The sequence below is a fragment of the Thamnophis elegans genome, chromosome 2 (assembly GCF_009769535.1).
Source record: "Thamnophis elegans isolate rThaEle1 chromosome 2, rThaEle1.pri, whole genome shotgun sequence".
NCBI lineage: Eukaryota > Metazoa > Chordata > Lepidosauria > Squamata > Colubridae > Thamnophis > Thamnophis elegans.
In genome coordinates, this window is record NC_045542.1 from 153892148 (window position 1) to 153914465 (window position 22318).

Consider the following 22318-nt stretch of genomic DNA (forward strand, 5'->3'; position numbering starts at 1 on the left):
TTTTCCCAAATTGTGTTTTTTTAAAAAAAATAAACAATAAAGAATAGCTACAAACAAACGTCATACGTATTTAACTCCTCGTTTTTTATTCTAATGTCAAAACAGAATAACCCAACAGCAAAACGACACAAACCAAAAAAGCAAAGTGCTGCGTTTGGTGTGTTTGCGGGTGGTTGTGTTTGTGTATTTCTTTGCTATGAATCAGCCCTGCAACATTACACTTGCAATAAATATTGGTTGGAACAGCCAATAAAATATATTCTGGATTAAGACTGAGCTCCAGTTTCAAAATCCCTCCTGAGAAAACTTGCATGTTTTTATGTCAGCCTGACTTGGGTGCTTTAATACATTTCAAACCTTAAATATTCCGAAAGCATTTACCTGGTCAAAATCAGAAGCTACCTTAACTACCCGTCACTGAGAATATGTCACTGCATTGGGTTTTTTTCCTCAATGTAAAGTTATTATAAGCAGGTTTGGGATTTGCTGGTGCAACAAGGTAGACGGTGGTAGAAGGAAAAGTGGGTCAAATCGTCTAAAAATGTTAATGGGTTTTTGACAGGTTTTAGACAAAATTCTTTGCCAAGAGCAATGAAATGGAGATGGATTAAGAGATGGGGGGGGACATTCTGTGGACTAATGAAGCTGGATATATATACATACTGTACACACAGGCATGTACTGTATTTCACAATGCAGATAATCCTTGACTTAACCATTCATTCAGTGACCAAAGTTATAAAAACCTTGACAAAAGTGACTTAACAACTCTACTTGCTCTTAACAATTGTTGCAGCACCCTTCTGGGTGATTCAAATTTGGGCACTTGGCAAACGGCATGTATTTACAATGGCTGCTGCAGTGTCATGCGATCGCCAATTGCAATTTTCTGATCAGGTTCCAACAAGAAAAATCAGTGGAGGAAGCTGGATTATTTTAAATGCTGCGTGTTTCACTTAACAAAAATCATAAAGGTGGATGCAACTCACTTAACCTCCTTGCTTAGTGGAAATTATGATCCTAATTGTGATTGTATGTTGAGGACTACCTGTATATATGAACTACCAGCATTTTAAATTCTTTATTAGAAAAATGAGAAATCAAGTGCATAAGCCATGTAGATAATTTGAATATTCTAGATGGCAAAATGTTCAGATACAGCTAGTCTTTGACTTACAGCAGTTTGTTTAGTGGTTGTTCAAAGTTACAGCAGTACTGGGGGAAAAAGTGATTTATGACCATTTTTCACACTTACGACCATTGTAGCACCCCCATGGTCATGTGATCAAAATGTGTCTGCTTGGCAACTGACTCATATTTATGCTCTTTGTAGTGTCATGGGGTTATGTGTCAGCTTTTGCGACCTTCTGACAAACAAAATCAATGGGTAAGACAGATTCACTTAACAACCAGGTCACTAACTTAACTACTGTGATGATACACTTAACAACTGTGGCAAGAAAGGTCATGAAATGGGTGAAAACCTAGCACTTAACTTAGCAACCTATATTCTGGGCTCAATTGTGGTTGTAAGTCAAGGACTACCTGTATAGAAAGATGATTTGGAAATAATTTGGCTTGGAGTAGCAGGCGTTTTCTCAGAATTAGGACAAAAGTACACTAACCAATTCTATTGTGAGAAATTCTTTTGTGCTTCTTGGGAATTTCAAGATGAGGATTACACAGTTTATGGAGATTCACAGTCATCCAGGTCATGGTTGTCCCAAAGGTGCTTTTTTCAAGAGGCAACTGAACTTTCTGGTTTTTATTTGAATATGTTTGGCTTCTCCAAGAAGCTTCTTCAGCTGACTGGATCAGAATCAGAATAGAGCTGGAAGGGACCTTGGAGGTCTTCTAGTCCAGCCCCCTGCTCAAGCAGGAGATCCTATACCTTTTCAGACAAGTGGCTGTCCAATCTCTTCTCAAAAACCTCCAGTGATGGAACACCCACAGCTTCTGAAGGCAAAGCTGTTCCACTGGTTACCGTATATACTCGAGTATAGGCCGACCCGAATATAAGCCGAGGCACCTAATTTTACCACAAAAAACTGGAAAAGTTATTGACTCGAGTATAAGCCTAGGGTGGGAAATGCAGCAGCTACCGGTAAATTTCAAAAATAAAAATAGATACCAATAATGTTTTTGAATATTTATTTCAAAGAAAAACAGTAAACTAGCGGTGTATTCAATGAAATACTTCACTCACCTCATGATGCTGATGTCCCGCTGTGATGATGATGTCCCGTGCAGCCGCGGGAGCGATGTCCCGCCTCCTATGACACACGGCACAGTGATTCCTATCATTGGATCACTGTACCAGAGGAGGTGGGACATCGCTATGTGGCTGCTTGCCATAACAAGGAGGAGGTGGGACATCGTTGCAGAGCGGCAGGAGGGGGAGGAAGGGGAATCGTAAGACAGCCCTGCATTACATTAGAACGTGAGGAGGGGGGATGGTGCGGTGCGCGCTGCGCGGCAAACTGACACAGAGGGAGGGGAAACTCACAGGGGCACTGGGCCATTCACGAGTGTCACCCAGCGGCATGGCCCCGCCCCTTTTTCTCCTCCATTTCGGGCAAATTTTTCACTGACTCGAGTATAAGCCGAGGCAGCTTTTTTCAGCCCAAAAAGTGGGCTGAAAAACTAGGCTTATACTCGAGTATATACAGTAATTGTCCTCACTGTTAAGAAGTTTCTCCTTCATTCCAGGTAGTTTCTCTCCTTGGTTAATTTCCATCCATTATTTATTGTCCTGGCTTCTGGTGCTTTGGAAAATAAATTGACCCTTTCTTCTTTGCGGCAGCCTCTCAAATACTGGAATACTGTATTGGATGGTGGGGAAGGAGTATAAATCCTTCCATTCCCCACCATCCATTATACCATTTTATAATGCTACTTTATAATGCCTTGATAAGGCCACACTTGGAATACTACATCCAGTTTTGGTCGCCACAGTGTAAAAAAGATGTTGAGACTCTAAGAAAGAGTGCAGAGAAGAGCAACAAAGATGATTAGGGGAGGCTAAAACATAGGATGAACTGTGTCTAGTCTGATGAAAAGAAGGACTAGGGGAGACATGATAGCAGTGTTCCAATATCTGAGGGGCTGCCATAAAGAAGAGGGAGTCAAGCTATTCTCCAAGGCACCTGAAGGCAGGACAAGAAGCAATGGGTGGAAACTAATGAAGGAGAGAAGCAACCTAGAACTAAGGAGAAATTTATTGACAGTTAGAACAATTAATTAATGAAAAAACTTGCCTCCAGAAGTTGTGAATGCTCCAACACTGGAAGTTTTAAAGAAGATGTTGGATAGCCATTTGTCTGAAATGGTGTAGGGTTTCCTGCCTAAGCAGGGGGTTGGGCTAGAAGACCTCCAAGGTCCCTTCCAACTCTCTTATTCTAAGCCTAAAATTCTTGGATGAGAAGCCAAACGTCTTTCAAGAAAAACCAGAAAAGTCCAGTTGCCTCTTGAAAAAGCACCTTTGGGACACAAGTTTGATCATCGGAAATTCAGCGCTCAGTTGCAGATCTTCACAGGGTTAATAAGGCCGGCGACTGTCATTTGCTTGTGGCTTTAACTCTGGGCTACCAGATTAAATATTGCCGCTGAAGCGTAAAATGGGGTGGGTGGGCGTGGGACGACTACAGCTCCCAGAATCCCGCGTGTGAGTGTCTATGCGAGTGGGTCGGATTTAGCCCGGCAATCAAAAACACCGGGAAGGAGGACTACACGTCCCAGCAGCCAGATGGCTCCTTGGACGCTCCCGAGCCAGAGATCTGGCAGCTGAGATTGCGCGATCGGGCATGGAGGAGGCGTGGATCTCCGCGGCGGGGGAGACGGAGGAATCGCACTGAAGGGTCGGGTCGGAGGCAAACCCTCCCGGGGGTGGGGAGCCACCGTCGTACCGTCGGCCGATGCGGGTAAGGGGTCGGCGGCGGGATCGAGGGATCCCCCTAGAAGCGAGTGGGGGTGGGTGCGCTGGGCACACTGTCCGTCCCTTTGTCTGGGCTTTTTCTCAGCCCGTCTGTGCGGTCCGATTCCTCGGAGGGAGACAAAGAGGGGAGCGGGCGAGCGAGGGGTTCAGGAGATTTGGGGGGGGGTTGTTTCCTAGGAGCTTTTTGGCTGCAGGGGATCGTCCGATCCGCGGATTTGGCGGCGCCCCTCCAAGGCTGCAAAGTTGCTCTTAGGGAAGTTGGCGGAGTGACAAACCCGAAGGCCTGCCCGTTTTGGAGTGGGAGTGGGTATGTGGGTGCTGAAGGGGGTCCCTGGGTTGGCGAGGAAGGATAAATGCAACCCGGGGCCATTTGCAGGAAAGGATTTCTCCGCATCTCTGGTCTGCATTCCGTTCTTGTTTCACTCAAAGGCAGGGCAATATGAGTTGTTGATCATTATTCAATGTCCCCCCCCTCCCCCGTTGGACATCTCAAGTTGCAGGCATCTCAACTTTGGGAACGGGATAAAGGAAATAAAAGCCTTCAGTAAAGAATAAAAACAGCCTTGACTAAGAATAAATAAATAAAATTATACCCTCATCCAAAGGGAAGCTTTGTCTTTGCATTAAACCGATGATGTCAAGCTGTCTGTTGGATCATTGTCCTGGCACCAGCAAAGGTTTAGCATAGGAGCAAATTGCCCCAAAGGTGTTTTTTTTTTCAAGAGGCAACTGGACTTTCTGGGTTTTCTTTGAAGACTTTTCGCTTCTCATCCAAGAAGCTTCTTCACCTCTGACTGGATGGTGGGGAATGGAAGGATTGTAGCTGGTTATTTGCATTCTTTTAGTGGGTCTCTAAGGTCACCTGGAGGTTTATCTGTGTCCTGAGGGTCACCTGAGTGGTGCAAATGATGTGAAGCCTTCTTGGAACTGTTGAAAGGACTGTGTTGTAGACTAGAGATAGATGATGTATCTCTCCTCCTGTTGAGAGAGGACTGTTCAATTTTGACATAGATGGCCTCTTATGACCCCTCTTTCAAACCAGCGGTCCTCTCTGTCCAAAATGTAGACTTTGTTGTCTTCCAAGAGTGGCCTGTATCTTTTAAATGCAGATGGACTGCTGAACCACAGAACGTGGTAGATTTCTAGGAAAGACCACTTGACGGGGTAGACGTAGGGGTGACATTGTAATGTAATTTTAAGCACATTGAATTTGTATCTTAAATTATTGCATTCTATTCTGATTATATTTTAAATTGTATTTTATTCTATTTACATTTTAAACTGTGCTTTATTTCAATCTCATTTTAAACTGTAGTTTTTGTCTCTGGAACTTGGTATTTTGATATGGCCCAAGGGCTAATCAGTAAAGATTGATTGATTGATTGATTGATTGTCTGCTGAACCTTGTCCTGATGGGTTTGTTCTCCTATGTTGTGCCATGCGTTTATGAAGTGATTGTTTTGTTTCCCCATGTACAGATCAGCACATGGCTCACTGCATTGTACTGCATATACCACGTTGTTCAGTATAGGAACAAATTGTATTTATCTATTGTACAGGTAATTCTTGACTTATGCCCATAATTGAGCCCAGAATTTTTATTGCTACAGTGAGAAATTTGCTAGGTGCCTTTTGCCCCATTTTGCGATATTTATTGCTATGTTTGTAAAGTGAATCACCACAGTTGTTGAATTAGTAATACTGTTAACTGAATTTAGCTTCCCCGTTGACTCAGAAGATCGCAAAATATGATCATATGAACACCCCCCCTCCCCCAATGCTGCAATTGTCATAAATAAGAACCGGTTGTCAAGCATCTGAATGTAAATCATATGGTCATGGAGATGTTGCAACAGTCATAAGTGTGAAAAACGGTCATAAGTCACTTTTTTCAGTGCCATTGTTACTTTGAACTTTTGTAAGTCGAGGATTCCCTGTATTTACCCGTATTTATTCTACCATATCCTAAATTATTCTTTACTATATCATTTTTGCTTGTTATATAAAGAAGGGCTCGGAAAAATTGAGTTGTTAATGGTTTATGTTAGGACATTGCTTTTTATGCATTTCTAACTCTTTAGCTGTTAGGTATTGTCTACATTAAAAAAACATGCAAATTTATGAAAATATTGAACTTATTAAAAACAAAGTGGGTTTGAATGGGAAAATCAATCCAATGTAATATTACAGGATAATTAACACTGCCAAATCAATATATATGGCAAGGGGGAAAAGCAAGAATTAACATAAAAATATTGCAAGATGTAAGAGCTAGAGGTGGGTTTGGATTACCAAATTGGGAATTGTATTATCAAGCAGCAGTATTAACTTGGATGAAGGAATGGATTGTATTGAGAAATACAAAACTTTTGACGTTAGAAGGACATGATTTGCAACTAGGTTGGCATGCCTTTTTGTGGTATGGTAAAAGTAAGATACATGGCTCCTTCCAAAGACATTACATAAGAAATGGACTATTAACAGTGGTGGGTTTCTGCCGGTTCGCACCGGATGGGGAGAACCGGATGGTGAAATGGACCCGGAAGTAACAATCCACCAGACAACAGAGGCAAGCTCAGGAGTTTTCTCCTGGATTCCCCTCTGTCTTGCCTCCTCCAATCTCCCAAAGTTCTCTCCCCAGCGTGTGATACCTTTCTACTGGATTCCCCTCTGTTCTGCCTTTTCAGATCTTCTTTCCCCAGCATGTGGTAGCTTTGTCCTGGATTCCCCTCTGTCCTGCCTCCTCCGATCTCCCAAAGTTCTTTCCCCAGCGTGTGATACCTTTCTACTGGATTCCCCTCTGTTCTGCCTTTTCAGATCTCTCAAAGTTCTTTCCCCAGCGTGTGATAGCTGTCTACTGGATTCCCTTCTGTCTTGCCTCCACCAATCTCCCAAAGTTCTTTCCCCAACGTGTGGTAGCTTTGTCCTGGATTCCAATCTGTCTTGCCTCCTCCGATCTTCCAAAGTTCTTTCCCCAGCTTGTGAGAGCTTTCTACTGGATTTCCCTCTGTCTTGCCTCCTCCGATCTCCCTAATTTCGGCCCTTAATCCTCAGTTGTCTATTTTTGGGAGGTTTTCCCCTCTCTTCCCCCCCCCTTTCATAGGAGTTCCAAAAAATTTTGCCACATGGCTTAGGGGTGGTGGTCATGTGTCTGAGTGTGCATGAGTGATGTCAAGTTGGCCATACCTGCCTGGTCACATGACCACCAAGCCATGCCCACAAAATAGGCCACACCCACAGAATAGGTTCTAAACATTTTTGAAACCCACCATTGAGTATTGATAACATGGGAAAGAGTAAAAGGGAAACATTATTTAGAAATACCAATGTGGCTTTCAACAATGGAAGCATTGACACATCCAAATATCAGTAACATGAAGAATATTATCAGATATAAAGATATCTTAATAGAAAGGGAGGAACTAAAACAAAAGCAAGAACTGGAAGAACAAGGGATTGATATAGGTTGGTTTTCGCAATTGCAAAAATACAAGCAAGGTATGAAAAAGATAAGAGGGAATATGATTTTAACTTTGGAAGCTCAGAGTTGGATAAGATACTGATGGGAACAGGAGAAAGAATAATTAAGAAATTTTATAGTTATTTATTAAGAATTAGACTAGAAGAAGAAGTGGTTAAGGACACTATGTTAAACTGGGCAAAGAATTTTAGTTACACGATTGAGATTGAAAAATGGCAGCAACTATGGGAAAGAAACTATAAACTAACCTTGTCAACAGCCTATAAAAAAAAAACTTGTATAAAATGTTTTTTAGATGGCACATAGCACCGGAAAAACTAGCTAAGATGTTTAAAGATAAATCAGTGAAATGTTGGAAGTGTCAACAAGCAACAGGTTCATATTATCATATGTGGTGGACATGTGCAGAAGCAAGGAACTATTGGACCAAAATAAGACCATGGTGTGGTCTTAGTGTGACTTAGTGTGGAAGGGATTGCCACTTTTTAGCCACACCAGATGCTGTTTTAAGACCTCTTTCCAGAGCACGACACCATAGTCTTTTGAGACTGAAGGATGCCAATACCTAATACCTGTACTTATGTGCAAGTGGCGTTATCCTTGCCTAAAATAAAATAGCACTCTAAAGACAGTGTTTTTCAACCTGGGCAAGTTGAAAAGAGGTGGACTCAATTCCCAGAATTCCCAAGCCAGCATATCTAGCTAGGAAATTCTAAGAGTTGCTCCCTGAAACTTGACTGATCTTAAAACTTAAGTTTCAACAAACTTTTTCACGATGTTCTTTTGCTTCCTCCAGCCAATTCCATTATCCTCCTTTTCCACTAAACTTTGTATCTTTTTCTTCAGAACATCTACTATATGATTTGTAAAAGGGAACATTTTCTGTATTCTTCTCCTGCCCGAGTAATTATTTTATTGCATTATGTGGATGTTATATTATTTAAATGCGAGGGTTAGCTGGGCACAGAGATATGTATCAATCAATGTAAGCAATAAATTGTTAAGTCTATGAACGTTCAGAGAAGTTAAACCTTTAAAGATAAGGAGAACAAAGTTCATAGCAATGTTAATTTATTAAAAGTCAATAAACATAAGGTAAGGTTTCTTGATTTGTACAACTGAAGCGAAGAATGGTATGGATAGACAATTGCAAAATATGCTAAGGTTACTTTATAATGTAGTTAAGGTTTGTGTCTTTGAGTTAAAGTGCTTAATACTAAGATCTGTGTTGTTTATTATTATTCATAAATGTTAAGGGAAAAAGAAAGGGGAAGGGAAAAAAACGAGCTATTCGGAAGAGTAAATAAGTATCTCGGTCTCTAACTAACTCCTTCTGTATACTTCAACTGATCTTCAGTATTTGGAAACATTTAGACCAGTGATGACTAACCTTTGTGATGCCGTGTGCCCAAAGCGTGCATGCGCACAACCCCAAAATGCAATGCGATCGTCCTCCACGCATGCACTCCACACACACACACACACCCCGTGAATGCGCGGCAGAGACCTGAAGACCATCTGGCCAGCGGGAGGCACATGCCACCCCCTTTCCCATTTTTGCCTTCCGGTTTGGTGCAGGAGGCTTTCCAGGCCCATTATGGGATGCAGAGGGGCACATGCATGTGTGCGAACCCCCAAAATGCAATGCAAACTCCCCCCCAAAATGGACCCTCCCCCCACGCATGCATGGCAGAGACCTGTAGTTCATCTTGCCAGTGGGAGGTGTCTACCAGGGATGTGCAGTCAGGGGAGGCAGGGGAGGCGGGGCCTCACCAGTGTCAAGAGGAAAAGAAAAGAATAATTAAAAGGAAAAAGACTAAGGTAGTTGCTGCCAGACTCCAGAGTCACAGTGGATGACTCTGAGTCTGCTTAGTGCTAACTGCAGGGGGAGGCGAGAGAACTACGGGTCTCCTTTGCATAAGGAATTTTTCGCCTTTTAACCCTTGCTCAGAGTTAAGCAGAGTTATAGTTCTTTAAACTATACAGCTAGTATTTGACTTACAACAGTTCACTTAGGGACCAAAGTTACAATATTCTGAAAAAAGTGACTTAGGATGTTTTCTCACACTTACAGTATCCATTACAGTATCCCCATAATCACATGATCAAAATTCAGATGGTTGGCCACTGATTCATATTTATGATGGTTGCAGTGTCCCGGGTCACGTGATCCCCTTTTGTGGCCTTCTGACAAGCAAAGTCAATTGGGGAAGCCAGAGGTGTGAGCAGTAAAATGAGTGATCCAGGCTGGCCACGCCCCCGAACCGGTTCCCCGGTTGCCAGCATCTTTTTTTTTTTTTAGTTCTGCACATGCCCAGAACAATTTCCATCGTTTCCATTGAACTGTGCACGTGCACGCATACAAGCAAACTGGCAGTAACCCCGGCTGAGACCCACCCCTGAACCATGCTTCTAACTTAACAAATGTGGTAAGAAAAGTTAGCAGCATAAATTTGGGACTCAGCTGTGGTCATAAGGACTACCTGCATTCTTCAAGTTTAAGTTCACAATCAGATATCTTTGGCACTGTATCTTTCTCCCCAGGGGTGGGTTCGGCGTTACTGACAGTTTGCTCGTGCACACACCTGATGCACAGAACTAAAAGAAAAGATGGCGGCGGCGGCCAGGGAACCGGTTTAGAGGCGTGTCCAGCCTGGGTTGCTGCCGGTTCTGCGACCCAGGCCGGCATACCATTAGCAGTAGACTTATATACCGCTTCATAGACCTTTTCAGGCCTCTCTAAGCGGTTTACAGAGGGTCAGCATATTGCCCCCAACAATCTGGGTCCTCATTTTACCCACCTCGGAAGGATGGAAGGCTGAGTCAACCCTGAGCCGGTGAGATTTGAACCGCTGACCTGCTGATCTAGCAGTAGCCTGCAGTGCTGCATTTAACCACTGCGCCACCTCATTACCAGTTTAGCCGATCCGGTAGGAATTCTGTGGAGAAAGATACAGTGCCAAAGATATCTGATTGTGAACTTAAATTTCTCCCTATGCTTGGCAAAGTTTATCCTTGGAGCTGTGAGCATATAGTGTCTCAGTAAGTTCTTGTTTCTTGTTAACGTATTCTGGGATTATACCAAGTTAAACATGATTTCATTTCCAATTGAATCTCTAAAATTCAGGGATGGTACTATCGATATTTTTCCAGCAGATATGCATCACATGTGTTGAAATATCCCTTCTGTTTCATGACATTTCCAAGGTTTGTTCCTGAATAATTATCTATATCGGAACTGGGAACCATCTGTAAAAGATTTTGACTTAATTATGACTTAAAGAATTATGACTTAAAGTGAATTTAATGGATTTGATCCATAGTTTTTCCCATTGTTGAGTTGTGGCTGTTCCTTTAAAGTTCATTTTATAGTGCTTTTTTTTTTTTACTTGTTCTATCTCCATGTCATAACTTAGTAGGAGTTGATATATAGCGCCCTAACAGATGGTGTTGATTTTGTATAAGTGTTCCAAATTCTGTCACTTTTTTTAAAATGCATCTTTCTTCATTCCTAAATTCAGATTTTATCTTTCCAACCATCATGGTATATTCCAGCGTTTTGAATAAATCTTATTTTATCCATTCATGGATCTGAGTGAAACATATCTGTGTATTAATTCCTGTTTTCTTACTAGAAAAATCTCCAACATGAAAAGTATTTGAGGAGGTGGATAACAGACTCTTGGGCTTATTATTTTTACTAAGAAATTCCATGATTTTTTTCAACCTATTAAGGTATCGCATGGTTTGAACTTAGTGGAATATGCACTGGTTGTTTATAGCAGTGTTCCTCAACCTGGTGTGGGCTTAAACTTCGAGAATTCTCCAGCCAGCCATTCTGGCTGAGGAATTCTGGGAGTTGAAGTCCACACATCTTAAAATTCCCAAGGTTGAGAAACATTGGTTCACAGGTAGTCCTCAACTTATTACCTTATAATTAAGCCCAAAATCTCCATTGCTAAGCAAAACAGTTGTTAAGTGAGTTTTTCCCCCATTTTACGACCTTACTTATCAGAGTTGTTAAGTGAATCCCTGCAGTTCTTAAGTTAGGAACACAGTTGTTAAGTGAATCTGACTTCTCCATTGACTTTGCTTGTCAGAGGGTCACAAAAAGGGATCATGTAACCCTGGGTGGGATGCGGCAATCGACATAAGTACATGCCAGTTGCCAAGCGGCCAAATTTCGATCACGTGATTATGGGGATGCGGCAGTGGTTCATAAGTGTGAAAAAACGGTCATAAGTCACTTTTTCAGTGCCACTAAGTTCAAACAGTCACTAAATGAATGGTTATAAGTTGAGCATACCTATATAGAGTATTGGAAAAAACATAACCTATTGGGCTTAATGGTGATGGTCTGCCTGTGTGCCTTTCATTCTTGGGCCAATCGTAGATGCCAATTTCCACTTTCTCTTTTGTTTCCCATGGGTCTCTGGGTGGAAGGATTGTATCTTCAATCAATCAGAATAGAGCTGGAAGGGACCTTGGAGGGCTTCTAGTCCAACCCCCTGCTCAACCCCCCCCCACCGTGATGCAGGAGGCCGAATAGGCCACTCCCACCATGACCAAGCCAAGCCAGCAACCAGAGAACCCGTTGATAATTTTTTAAAAAAAAATAATCTTCATTGGTTATACCTTTAAAAAAAAAAAAGACATACAAATCGTGGCACGACAAAACCGCGCTACGCAAAATAGCGGAGATTAAATCGCGTCACTAAAGTCGCGACGTCATCATCGCGCGTCATCACCGCGGGGACAACAGCGCGGTGACAGAAGGGCGTTCTACATGCTTCGTTCTTTGCCTCCAAAGGTAGCCCTCCTCCTCCAGCTGACAGCGGCAACAGGCACGGGGCAAAGCGGGCTGCCCAGCAGCAGCAGCCCGCGGGAAGGGTCCAGCTCAGCCACGGGGGGCAGCAGGAAGCCCGCGGGGGGCCCGAGCAGGGCCGCCGACGCTGGCGGCGGAGGAGGATGCAGCAGCGGCAGCAGCTGAGGCTCTCCCGGGGCCGGCGAAGCGGGCTTGCCCGGCAGAGGCAGGCCGCCCTCTTCTTCCTCAACAACATCTCCTTGGATGGGCGGCCACCGCCACCGGGCAAGCCCGCTTCGCCGGCCCCGGGAGAGCCGCCGCCGCCGCCCGCCCTGCCTCTTCCTCCGGGGGAGGCGCCGGCCGCCCGTCCAAGGAGATGTTGTTGAGGAAGAAGAGGGCAGCCTGCCTCCGCCGGGCAAGCCCGCTTCGCCGGCCCGGGAGAGCCTCAGCCGCCGCCGCTGCCGCGTCCTCCTCCGCTTCCTGATGCCCCCCGCGGCTGTGCTGGACCCTTCCCGCGGGCTGCTGCTGCTGGGCAGCCCGCTTTGCCCCGTGCCCGCTGCCGCTGTCAGCTGGAGGAGGAGGGCTACCTTTGGAGGCAAAGAACGAAGCATGTAGAATGCCCTTCTGTCACCGCGCTGTTGTCGCAGCGGTAGGGTCGTTTTTTTCTTAGCGCTTCGGACGCCGCGGATTTGCCTCCGCACTTATGTCGGCGCGGATAAGGGCATCGCGGTTTTGTGGTGGAACCATGGTAGTAGATTTCCAAAATTGCGCATAGGTTATTCTTGCGGCCACAATTATATGTAGGCTCAAATGCCATATAGGTTTACTCATGTTTTCTGGTTTTATGCTTAGTTAAAAAGTCTCGGGTTTCCATTCCATGCTTGCCCCGGTAACCTCTTTTAGCCAGTTTTGAATCCTTCTCCAGTATTTCGTGGCCTCAGTACAGGACCACCAAATATGGTAGAATGTGCCATCCCTTCTTCTGCATTTCCAACACAGTGGAGATAACCCAGGAAACATTTTGGCTAACCTCGTTGGGGGGGAAGTGCCACCTATAAACCATCTTGTATATGTTTTCTTTAAACGCTGTAGATATTGTAAGTTTAATAGTCTTACTCCATAGATCCCATCATTTCAATCTCATAGCCCAAAATTTCTCCCCTTTCCTATTAGAAGGCTTTTATCCATCTCTTCTTTAGCATCTTGACAGGTCAAAAATTGATAAATCTTCGACAACATTTTCTTATCTCCGCTGTTGATAAATTTTTTGAAGCCCACCCCTGCTCATCAGTGGAAGCTTTTAAGAAGAGACTGGTCAGCCCCTTGTCTGAAATGGGCCATTTCCGGCTTTCCAGAACTCCGGCAGCTCTCTGGAGGCCAGAACTTCCCAGAAGCCTGTTTTTCACCCTCCCTGGGCTCTGGAGGCTTTCCTCAAGCTCCAAGAGAGCAAAAATGGCCTTCCCTGGGCTCCGGTGACCATCTGGAAGCCAGAAATGGGCCCATTATTTCCAGCCTTCGAGAACTTCCGGGAGGCCCATTCTTCACTCTCCCCAGGCTCTGGACGCTTTCCAGAAGCCTCCAGGAGGGTGGAAATGGCTTCCCCCGGGCTCCGGAGGCTCCTTGGAAGCTGGAAATGGGCCCATTTCTAGCCTTCTGGAGCTTCCAGGTAGTCTGTTTTTTGCCCTCCCCGAGCCTCCACGTGGGCCCTGCACTTACCTGGCATCCAAAATGGGCCACGTGGAGACTGTGGAGCAGTGACATGCTGTGAGGTTTATGGCTGGTGAGGCACTGACACAGGGGTTTCAAATTTTTTAGACTTGTGGACTTCAACTCCCAGAATTCCACAGGTTTAGGGTTAGGTTAAGGGTTACGTTTAGGGTTAGGTTAAGGGTTAGGTTTAGAGTTAGGTTTAGGGCGGTTAGGTTTAGGGGTTAATTTTAGCTTTAGCATTTACAGCGTGGTTTTTTCTCTGCGCTGTTGTTGCGCTGTGATGACGTCAGCTACGCGGTTTCATCAAGCGCGCTTTAGTCGAACGCGGTTTTGTGGTGGAACCGAACCAAAGAAGTGGACCCCTGGTCATAAGGCCCCCACAACTTCTGACAGCAAGCTGTTCCACTGGTTAAATATTCTCACTTTTAGGAAGTTTCTCCTTAATTCCAGGTTGCTTCTCTCCTTGATTCGTTTCCAGCCATTGTTTCTTCTTTTGCCTTCTGGTGCTTTGGGAAATAAGTTGACTCTCCCTCCTCTTTGTGGCAGCCTCTCAAATACTGGAACACGGCTATAATGCTACGCCCTAATCGTCCTTTTCTCTAGAGTAGCTAAACCCAATTCCTGCCATCGTTCTTCATGTTTTAATCTCTGGGCCTTTAATCACCTTAGTTGTTCTCCTTTGAACTTTTTCCAAAAGTCTCAACATATTTTTAGTAAACCTGGAGACCAAGACTGGATGCAGTATTCCAGGTGTGGCTTTACTAAGGGTTTATAAAACGGTAATAACACTTCACATGATTTTTATCCTATGCCTCTGTTTATACAATCAAGGATTGTATTCGCTTTTTTGGCTGCTGCCGCACACTGCTGGCTCATATTTAAGTGATCATCCACTAGGACTCCAAGGTCCCTCTACCAGGTACTGGCCCAAGAAGAGAATTTGGAGAGACGAGGAGGCTGAATCCATTTTCTTTGTCCTTTCAGAGGCTGGTGTCGTTTAAAGATGTGGCTGTGTATTTCACCGAGGGCCAGGGGGCTCTCCTGGATCCAGCCCAGAGAGCTTTATATAAAGAAGTCATGGTGGAGAATTATGAAAACATGGCCTCCTTAGGTATGAGCAGTGGTAGGATTCCATTTTTTTTACTACTGGTTCTGTGGGCGTGGCTTGGTGGGTGTGGCATGGTTTGGTAGGCGTGGCAGGGGGAGGATACTGTAAAATCTCCATTCCCTCCCCTCTCCTGAGAAAAGGATACTGCAAAATCCCCATTCCCTCCCTATTCCTGGGGAAGGATCCTGCAAAATCCCCATTCCCTCCCCACTACTGGGGGAAGGATACTGCAAAATCCCCATTCCCTCCCCACTTCTGGGGAAGGATACTGCAAAATTGACATTCCCTCCCCACTCCAGGGGAAGGATACTGCAAAATCCCCATTCCCTCCCGATCAGCTGGGACTCAGGAGGCAGAGAATAGATGGGGCAGGGCCAGCCAGAGATGGTATTTACCGGTTCTCCGAACTTGTCAAAATTTCTGCTGCTGGTTCTCCAGAACTGGTCAGAACCTGCTGAATACTCCCTCTGGTTTAGGTTTAGGTTTAGATTTTATTCAACTTGTATGCCGCCCTATTCCCGAAGGGACTCAGGGCGGTGAACAAACCGGAAGGGAAGGGAACAATACAAAAGGGGAAAAAAAAAAGACAAACAACAATACAAAACCAGTTTAAAAGGTCTCAACAAACACACCAATTCGAGTGGGAATGGAACTCAACAGCCCCAGGCCTGCCGGAACAGCCAGGTCTTAATGGCTTTACGGAAAGCCTGAAGGGTAGGGAGGGTCCAAATCTCCACGGGGAGATTGTTCCAGAGGGCTGGAGCAGCCACAGAGAAGGCCCTCCTCTGGGTGGTCGACAATCGGCATTGGCCGGCAGATGGAATTCGGAGGAGGCCTAGTCTGTGGGATCTAATAGGTCTTTGGGAGGTGATCGGCAGGAGGCGGGTATGAGCCTCCCTTCTTTCTTTGAGCTAAATGGATATAAAGGGCTGTGATCAATCTCTGCTTCTCCCTTGTATTTTCAGGACAGTGATTTTTAATTTGATTTTCTGTCAAGGGTTTCCTGTGCCAAGCCAAATCTCATCACTCGTCTGGAACAGGAGAACCACCATGGCGGTTAGATTCTCAAGGGGGGATGCCAACAACTCAGGTGAGAGATGAAAAAAATATCCCGCTGGCAAATGGAACCACGGGAATCTCTCTTCTTTTGTCTCAATATAGATAGTCCTTGACTTATAACCAGAATTGAGCCCAACATTTATGTGGCTGGGTGAGACATTTGCTAAATGAATTTTGCCACCATTTTATGACCTTTCTTGCCACAGTTAGGTGAATCACTGCAGTTGATCTTTCTTCCTGAGAGACTAAGATGAATTCAATGCCACAAATTTCTTTAGAATCATATGAAGTGCAATATAAAGAATGTGTTTAAAACACCACACATTTTATAATAATTCTGAATAAAGCACATGTTTAGCTTATTTCATTTTAGAAAAATCATCAGTCTTTTGCGTTGAACTAGGGCCAGTTAAGAATGAATACTATACTAGTTCAAACACATTTAAAAATTTAAAAATGAATATAAAGATTAAAGTGCAGAAAATCAGTGAAATTAAAATAGGCCCAAAACGTATAAAATCAAGTAAAACTAAGGAGAGCTACAATAGAAATTAAGTTTTCTTTAAAAGAAGTTAAGAGAAAGGGGAAGAAAAAAAAGAATTAAAAGTAAAAGTGGAATTTTTGAGAGCCCAAGAGAAAATGGTTAAAAGGGAAAGAAAGGGGAAAAGAGGTACTTTAGTAGATCAAAGAGAATAGTAGTAAGATTGTTATGCAATGAATTAATTAAGAAATTATAATATATTGTTAATTGTAGAAAAATTGAAAGAAATGCTCCCTGTTTAAATTGAATTAGCAGATATATGTTGTTTATAGTATATATAGAAGATATTGAAGAAAAATAAGCACAAAGATGAAAATAATAGAAGAGAATAATTTGGCTGAAAGTGAAAACGAAACTATGATGTGAAAAGGACTATGCAAATGAGTGGGTGTAAAAGAAAAGACTCAGACTAACACTTTGTTCCCATAATATGTATAATTTGTATTAAAAAATAAAAAAATCTTAAATTAAAAAAGAAATTAAATTTCTCTGTGAAGTTAAATTCATTTCATTAATATCTATTAATTGATTATTTGCCACCAAGTTCATGTTGACCGTAAATGACCACATAGACACCCCCCCCCACCAATGAAATGGCATCAAATAATCATTCCTTATTTAAGAGCTCCCTCTTATGGTGACAAGTATAATATCTTCATAGAATTTAACTGGACAAAATTAATTTACAATGCTGGAAAAATGGAGTTACACATAATTAATTAATACAGAGAAGCAGTTCAATTAGTCAGTAAAATGAGCTCAAATGAAGCTATCAGAATAATTCTATGCTCAACTAGAAAGTGTGCAGAGAAGAACAACAAAGATGATTAGGGAACTGGAAGCTAAAACATATGAACAACAGTTGCAGGAACTGGGTAGGTTTATTTAAATGAAAGAAGGACTAGGGGAGACCTGATAGCAATCATCCAATATCTCCGGGGATGCCACAAAGAAGAGGGAGTCAAGCTATTCTCCCAAAGCACCTGACGGCAGGACAAGAAGCAACGGGTGGAAACTAATCAAGGAGAGCAAAACCAACCTAGAACTAAGGAGAATTTTCCTGATAGTTAGAACAATTAATCAGTGGAATGCTTGCCTTCAGAAGTTGTGAATGCTCCAACACTGGAAGTTTTTAAGAAGAGATTGGATAACCATTTCTCTGAAGTGATGTAGGGTTTCTGCCTAAATGGGGTTAGACTAGAAGACCTCCAAGGTCCCTTCCAACTCAATTATTCTCTTTTATTCCCCTCAAGCTAGGAACAGTCAGGTGCAATTTGCATATTAATGGTATTTAAATCAGAAAAAAGGAAAATATTATGGCTAATTGATGCAGCCATTGCTAATCAATCACAATTTCTCACCTTGCATAAACATAAGAAATTCAGTTTCTATTCAAAATATCCACTGAGTTGTAGAGACAGTTTTGTGCCACAAAAAGTTAAACTAAACAGCAAGGAAGGAAAATTGAACATTGTTAAATTATAGAGTCAATAAACTCACTCTAGGTTGTAAATCCTAAATCTCAAACCAGTAAAATCCCAAAGTTATGGGGGGAAAACATGAAATGTAGAAGCAGATTACAATGCAGCTAAGAAAATATAATAACTTATGGGAAAAGATAACAAAAGCTTAAACATTTTAGTTTGGATGGCTCTTGTTGATCTGAAATCACCTAAAATCTTGGAAGATGCATAACTCCATTATATTTTCTTGATTCCAGCTTGTACAAACCAATAAACATGTCCTTTAGCCTCTAATTCTTGACTCTTGCTTAAAAATACACAATTGTTTACAGCAATCCTCAACTTACCACACTAGGGACCAGAAAATTCATAGTCATCACGTGACAATTTTACAATTATTTTTGCCACAATTGTTAAGGAAACCACCACAGACCATAAGTGAATCAACCAATTCCCCATTGATTAACTATGCTATTAAACTCCTGGCCAAGTTTTATAATATATGATATTGGCAAAGCATTCAGTTAATGACAAAGGCCTTCATGGATTTATTTATTTTTGAGATTTATAAAGCTACATGTGGTGGCTCAGCGACTAAGACGCTGAGCTTGTGGATCAGAAAGGTCAGAAGTTTGACGGTTCAAATCCCGGGCGCCCGCATAATGGAGTGAGCTCCTGTTACTTGGCCTGTCCCAGCTTTTGCCAACCTAGCAGTTCGAAAGCACGTTAAAAAATGCAAGTAGAAAAATAGGGACCACTTTTCGTGGGAAGGTATTCCATGTGCCTTCGGCATTTAGTTACATAACCATGGAGTCATCTTCGGACAGTGCTGGCTCTTTGGCTTTGAAACGGAGATGAGCACTGCCCCCTAGAGTCAGGAACGACTAGCACATATGTGCGAGGAGAACATTTACCTTTACTTAAAGCTACACAGATCAAACAATGAGGCTCTGGGTGGTGTAAAGCCTTGGAGAAAAAACCCAAACCCACTGTATATATAAAAAATAATATTTATTACAAAATATCAGTATCAATTTGGCTATTGCTTTCCTATAGATAGATAGATAACTACATGCTCATTCAGGAATTCTTGAAAATGTGTTGCCCCTTCTATTTTCAAGATTTGTTTTTCTCTCCCCAGGGGCATTGGGGAAAAAAAATTCCTGTCGAAAGTGTGGGAAATGCTTCGTTCAGAAATCGGATCTTGCTGTACATCGACTAGTTCACAAGGGAGAGAAAACTTTTAAATGCCTGGAATGTTCAAAATATTTTGTTCATCGCTCAGAGCTCGTGAAACACCAGCGCGTCCATACAGGAGAGAGGCCCTTTAAATGCTTCGAGTGTGGAAAGTGTTTTTCACGGCAGTCCGTCCTTTCCAACCATCACCGGATCCACACAGGAGAAAAACCTTATGAGTGCCTGGAGTGTGTGAAACGCTTTACTCAGAGATCACAACTCATCCGACACCGAAGAGTCCACACGGGGGAGAAACCTTATAAATGTCTGGAGTGCGGGAAGTGTTTTGCCCGCCACTCGGTTCTCATCAATCACCAGAGAGTCCACACCGGGGAAAAACCGTACAAATGCTTGCATTGTACCAAATGTTTTGCCCGTCAGTCTGTCCTGGTGAGCCATCAAAGAGTCCACACTGGAGAGAAACCCTACACGTGCCAGGAGTGCGGCAAGCGCTTCGCTCATCAGTCGAATCTTGTCAACCACCAGAGAATTCACACGGGGGAGAAACCTTACAGATGCTTGAACTGTGGGAAAAGTTTTGCCCAACAATCTGATCTCGTGAAACACAGGAGAATCCACACAGGGGAGAGACCTTACCAATGCCCACAGTGTGGGGAAATCTTTTATGCTCCATTCAGATGTTGTCAATCACCAGAGGGTCCACACGGGGGAGAAGCCTTACAAATGCCCCACATGTGGGAAGGTTTCTCTCAACGCTCGGCTCTCGTGGGTCACCAACGAATCCACACGGGGGAGAAACCGTACACGTGCCTGGCGTTGTAAGAAATGTTTTGGCTCAGCTATCCAGTCTTGTGAAGCACCAGAGAATCCACACAGGAGAGAAACCCTACAAATGCTTAGTGTGTGGGAAACATTTTAGGCGACGTTACATCTCAAGGTCCACCACCGAGTGCATTCGAGGAGTTAGGCCCGGTGACGACCTTAAATGAGACGATGGCTTTGAAGGCCAAGAAATGTTATTCAATATAGATTGGCGGACTCAAATGGAATACATTCTGAATAATTTACATTTAGGGTTGGTTTTTTAAAAAAAAAAAGCTTCTTAAAACTAACGCTTCATTGATGCCGATGGAGGAAGAGATACACTGATCGCAGAAGTAATGTTGAAGAGAGATGTACAACTAAATCATGGGAAGGACTGAGTTTTAATGGCAGTTGTACCTGGGGCCCTAGTGGCTCAGTGGTTAAAGTGCAGTATCGTAGGCTATCACTGCCCTCAGCCAGGAGTTCGATCCTGATGGGGCTCAAGGTTGACTCAGCCTTCCATCCTTTTGAGATCGGTAAACTGAGGAGCAAGATTGTTGGGGCCTATATGCAAATAATGCTTATATTTTAAATCCCCCAGAGCGTGCTATAAAACACTATGGGGTGGTATATCCCAGAGTTTCCCAAAGCTTTCTAGGTTGGCGGCCTGGAGCGGGGGAGGGACAAGTGCCATGCGCACGCACAAAAGTGGATGGGACTGGGGTGCGCAAATAGTGGTAGTGCCTATGTGGTGATGCTAGTACAAGTGTGGGAGGGGTGCATGTGCATACATGCCCCCACTGGCCAGCCAACCCTGTGGCCAATAGGCCACACCTCAGTTATGGGCTGCAGCCCACAGGTTGGGAACCTCTGTATATCAGACTAAATGCTACTGCTAGTGTTACGTGGAACAATTGGTTCAGTTGTCCATGTTGTTCCTCCCACAACATTTTCGGTCCATCAATTTGTCCGTTGTTTATCTTTCATCATACAGAAATAACAATTTCCCAAGTGTTTCAAAACAGCAGCAGGCGAGCCACAGTGAAGAGTGTAAATGCTTGTGTGGGCTCTATTGAAGTGGTGCTTTCCTTGGTTCAAACTGCAACCAATTTTTTTGGGGGGGGAGGAGACTTTCTATGAAGGAAACAATGTGTTCTGATCCAGGCTTCCCAAGATCAGAAAGCAGACCCCTTGTCCCGATAAAGCCTCTTTTATTTAGGTTAAAGGGAATTCCTCTCCAGCAAAGTCCCGGCAAACAGTCTTTCATGAGATTTCACAACTATAGACCTTTATCAAGCTTGGAAAGTTGCCAGGCCGATACCTTCCAAACGCCACGCTGTAGCAGCAATTCCTTGGCAAGAAATCAGAAACAGATCTTCACTCTCATGAATTACAATACAATACAATACAATAGCAGAGTTGGAAGGGACCTTGGAGGTCTTCTAGTCCAACCCCCTGCCCAGGCAGGAAACCCTATGCCGTTTCAGACAAATCGTTGTCCAGTCTCTTCTTAAAGACTTCCAGTGTTGGAGCATTCACAACTTCCGGAGGCAAGTTGTTCCATTGATTAATTGTTCTGTCAGGAAATTTCTCCTCAGTTCTAGGTTGCTTCTCTCCTTGATTAGTTTCCACCCATTGCTTCTTGTCCTGCCTTCAGGTGCCTTGGAGAATAGTTTGACTCCCTCTTCTTTGTGGCAACCCCTGAGATATTGGAACACTGCTATCATGTCTCCCCTAGTCCTTCTTTCTCTTAAACTAGACATACCCAGTTCCTGCAACTGTTCTTCATATGTTTTAGTCTCCAGTCCCATAATCATCTTTGTTGCTCTTCTCTGCACTCTTTCTACAGTCTCCACATCTTTTCTACATCGTGGTGACCAAACTGAATGCAGTATTCCAAGTGTGGCCCTACCAAGGCATTACAAAGTGGCATTAACACTTCACATGGTCTTGATTCTATCCCTCTGTTTATGCAGCCTAGAACTGTGTTGGCTTTTTTGGCAGCTGCTGCACACGGCTGGCTCATATTTAAACGGTTGTCCACTAGGACTCCAAATTGAACTAATTGTCTCCTGTAAAACACCCCTCTCCTTTTATTCCTCTTTTATTCCCTATGGGAGGGGCCATTCACCCTCCACCTGTGGTTTTACTCCTGAGTCGGCCCTTGTTCCTTAGCTGTTCTCTTCTCCTGGCAGCTCTACACATGCACGCACTGGG

The 22318-nt window shown here is 43.5% G+C and overlaps 1 protein-coding gene across 1 annotated transcript; it reads left to right on the forward strand.

Annotated features, from left to right (window-relative positions):
* Positions 1–7275: 7275 nt before the first annotated feature.
* Positions 7276–21365, forward strand: LOC116524096 (oocyte zinc finger protein XlCOF6.1-like). Its single transcript, XM_032239181.1, has 2 exons — positions 7276–7432; positions 19242–21365. Exons 1-2 carry the CDS (start codon positions 7276–7278, stop codon positions 20117–20119), a joined length of 1035 nt encoding a protein of 344 aa, XP_032095072.1. The 3' UTR covers positions 20120–21365.
* The last annotated feature ends 953 nt before the right edge of the window (positions 21366–22318 follow it).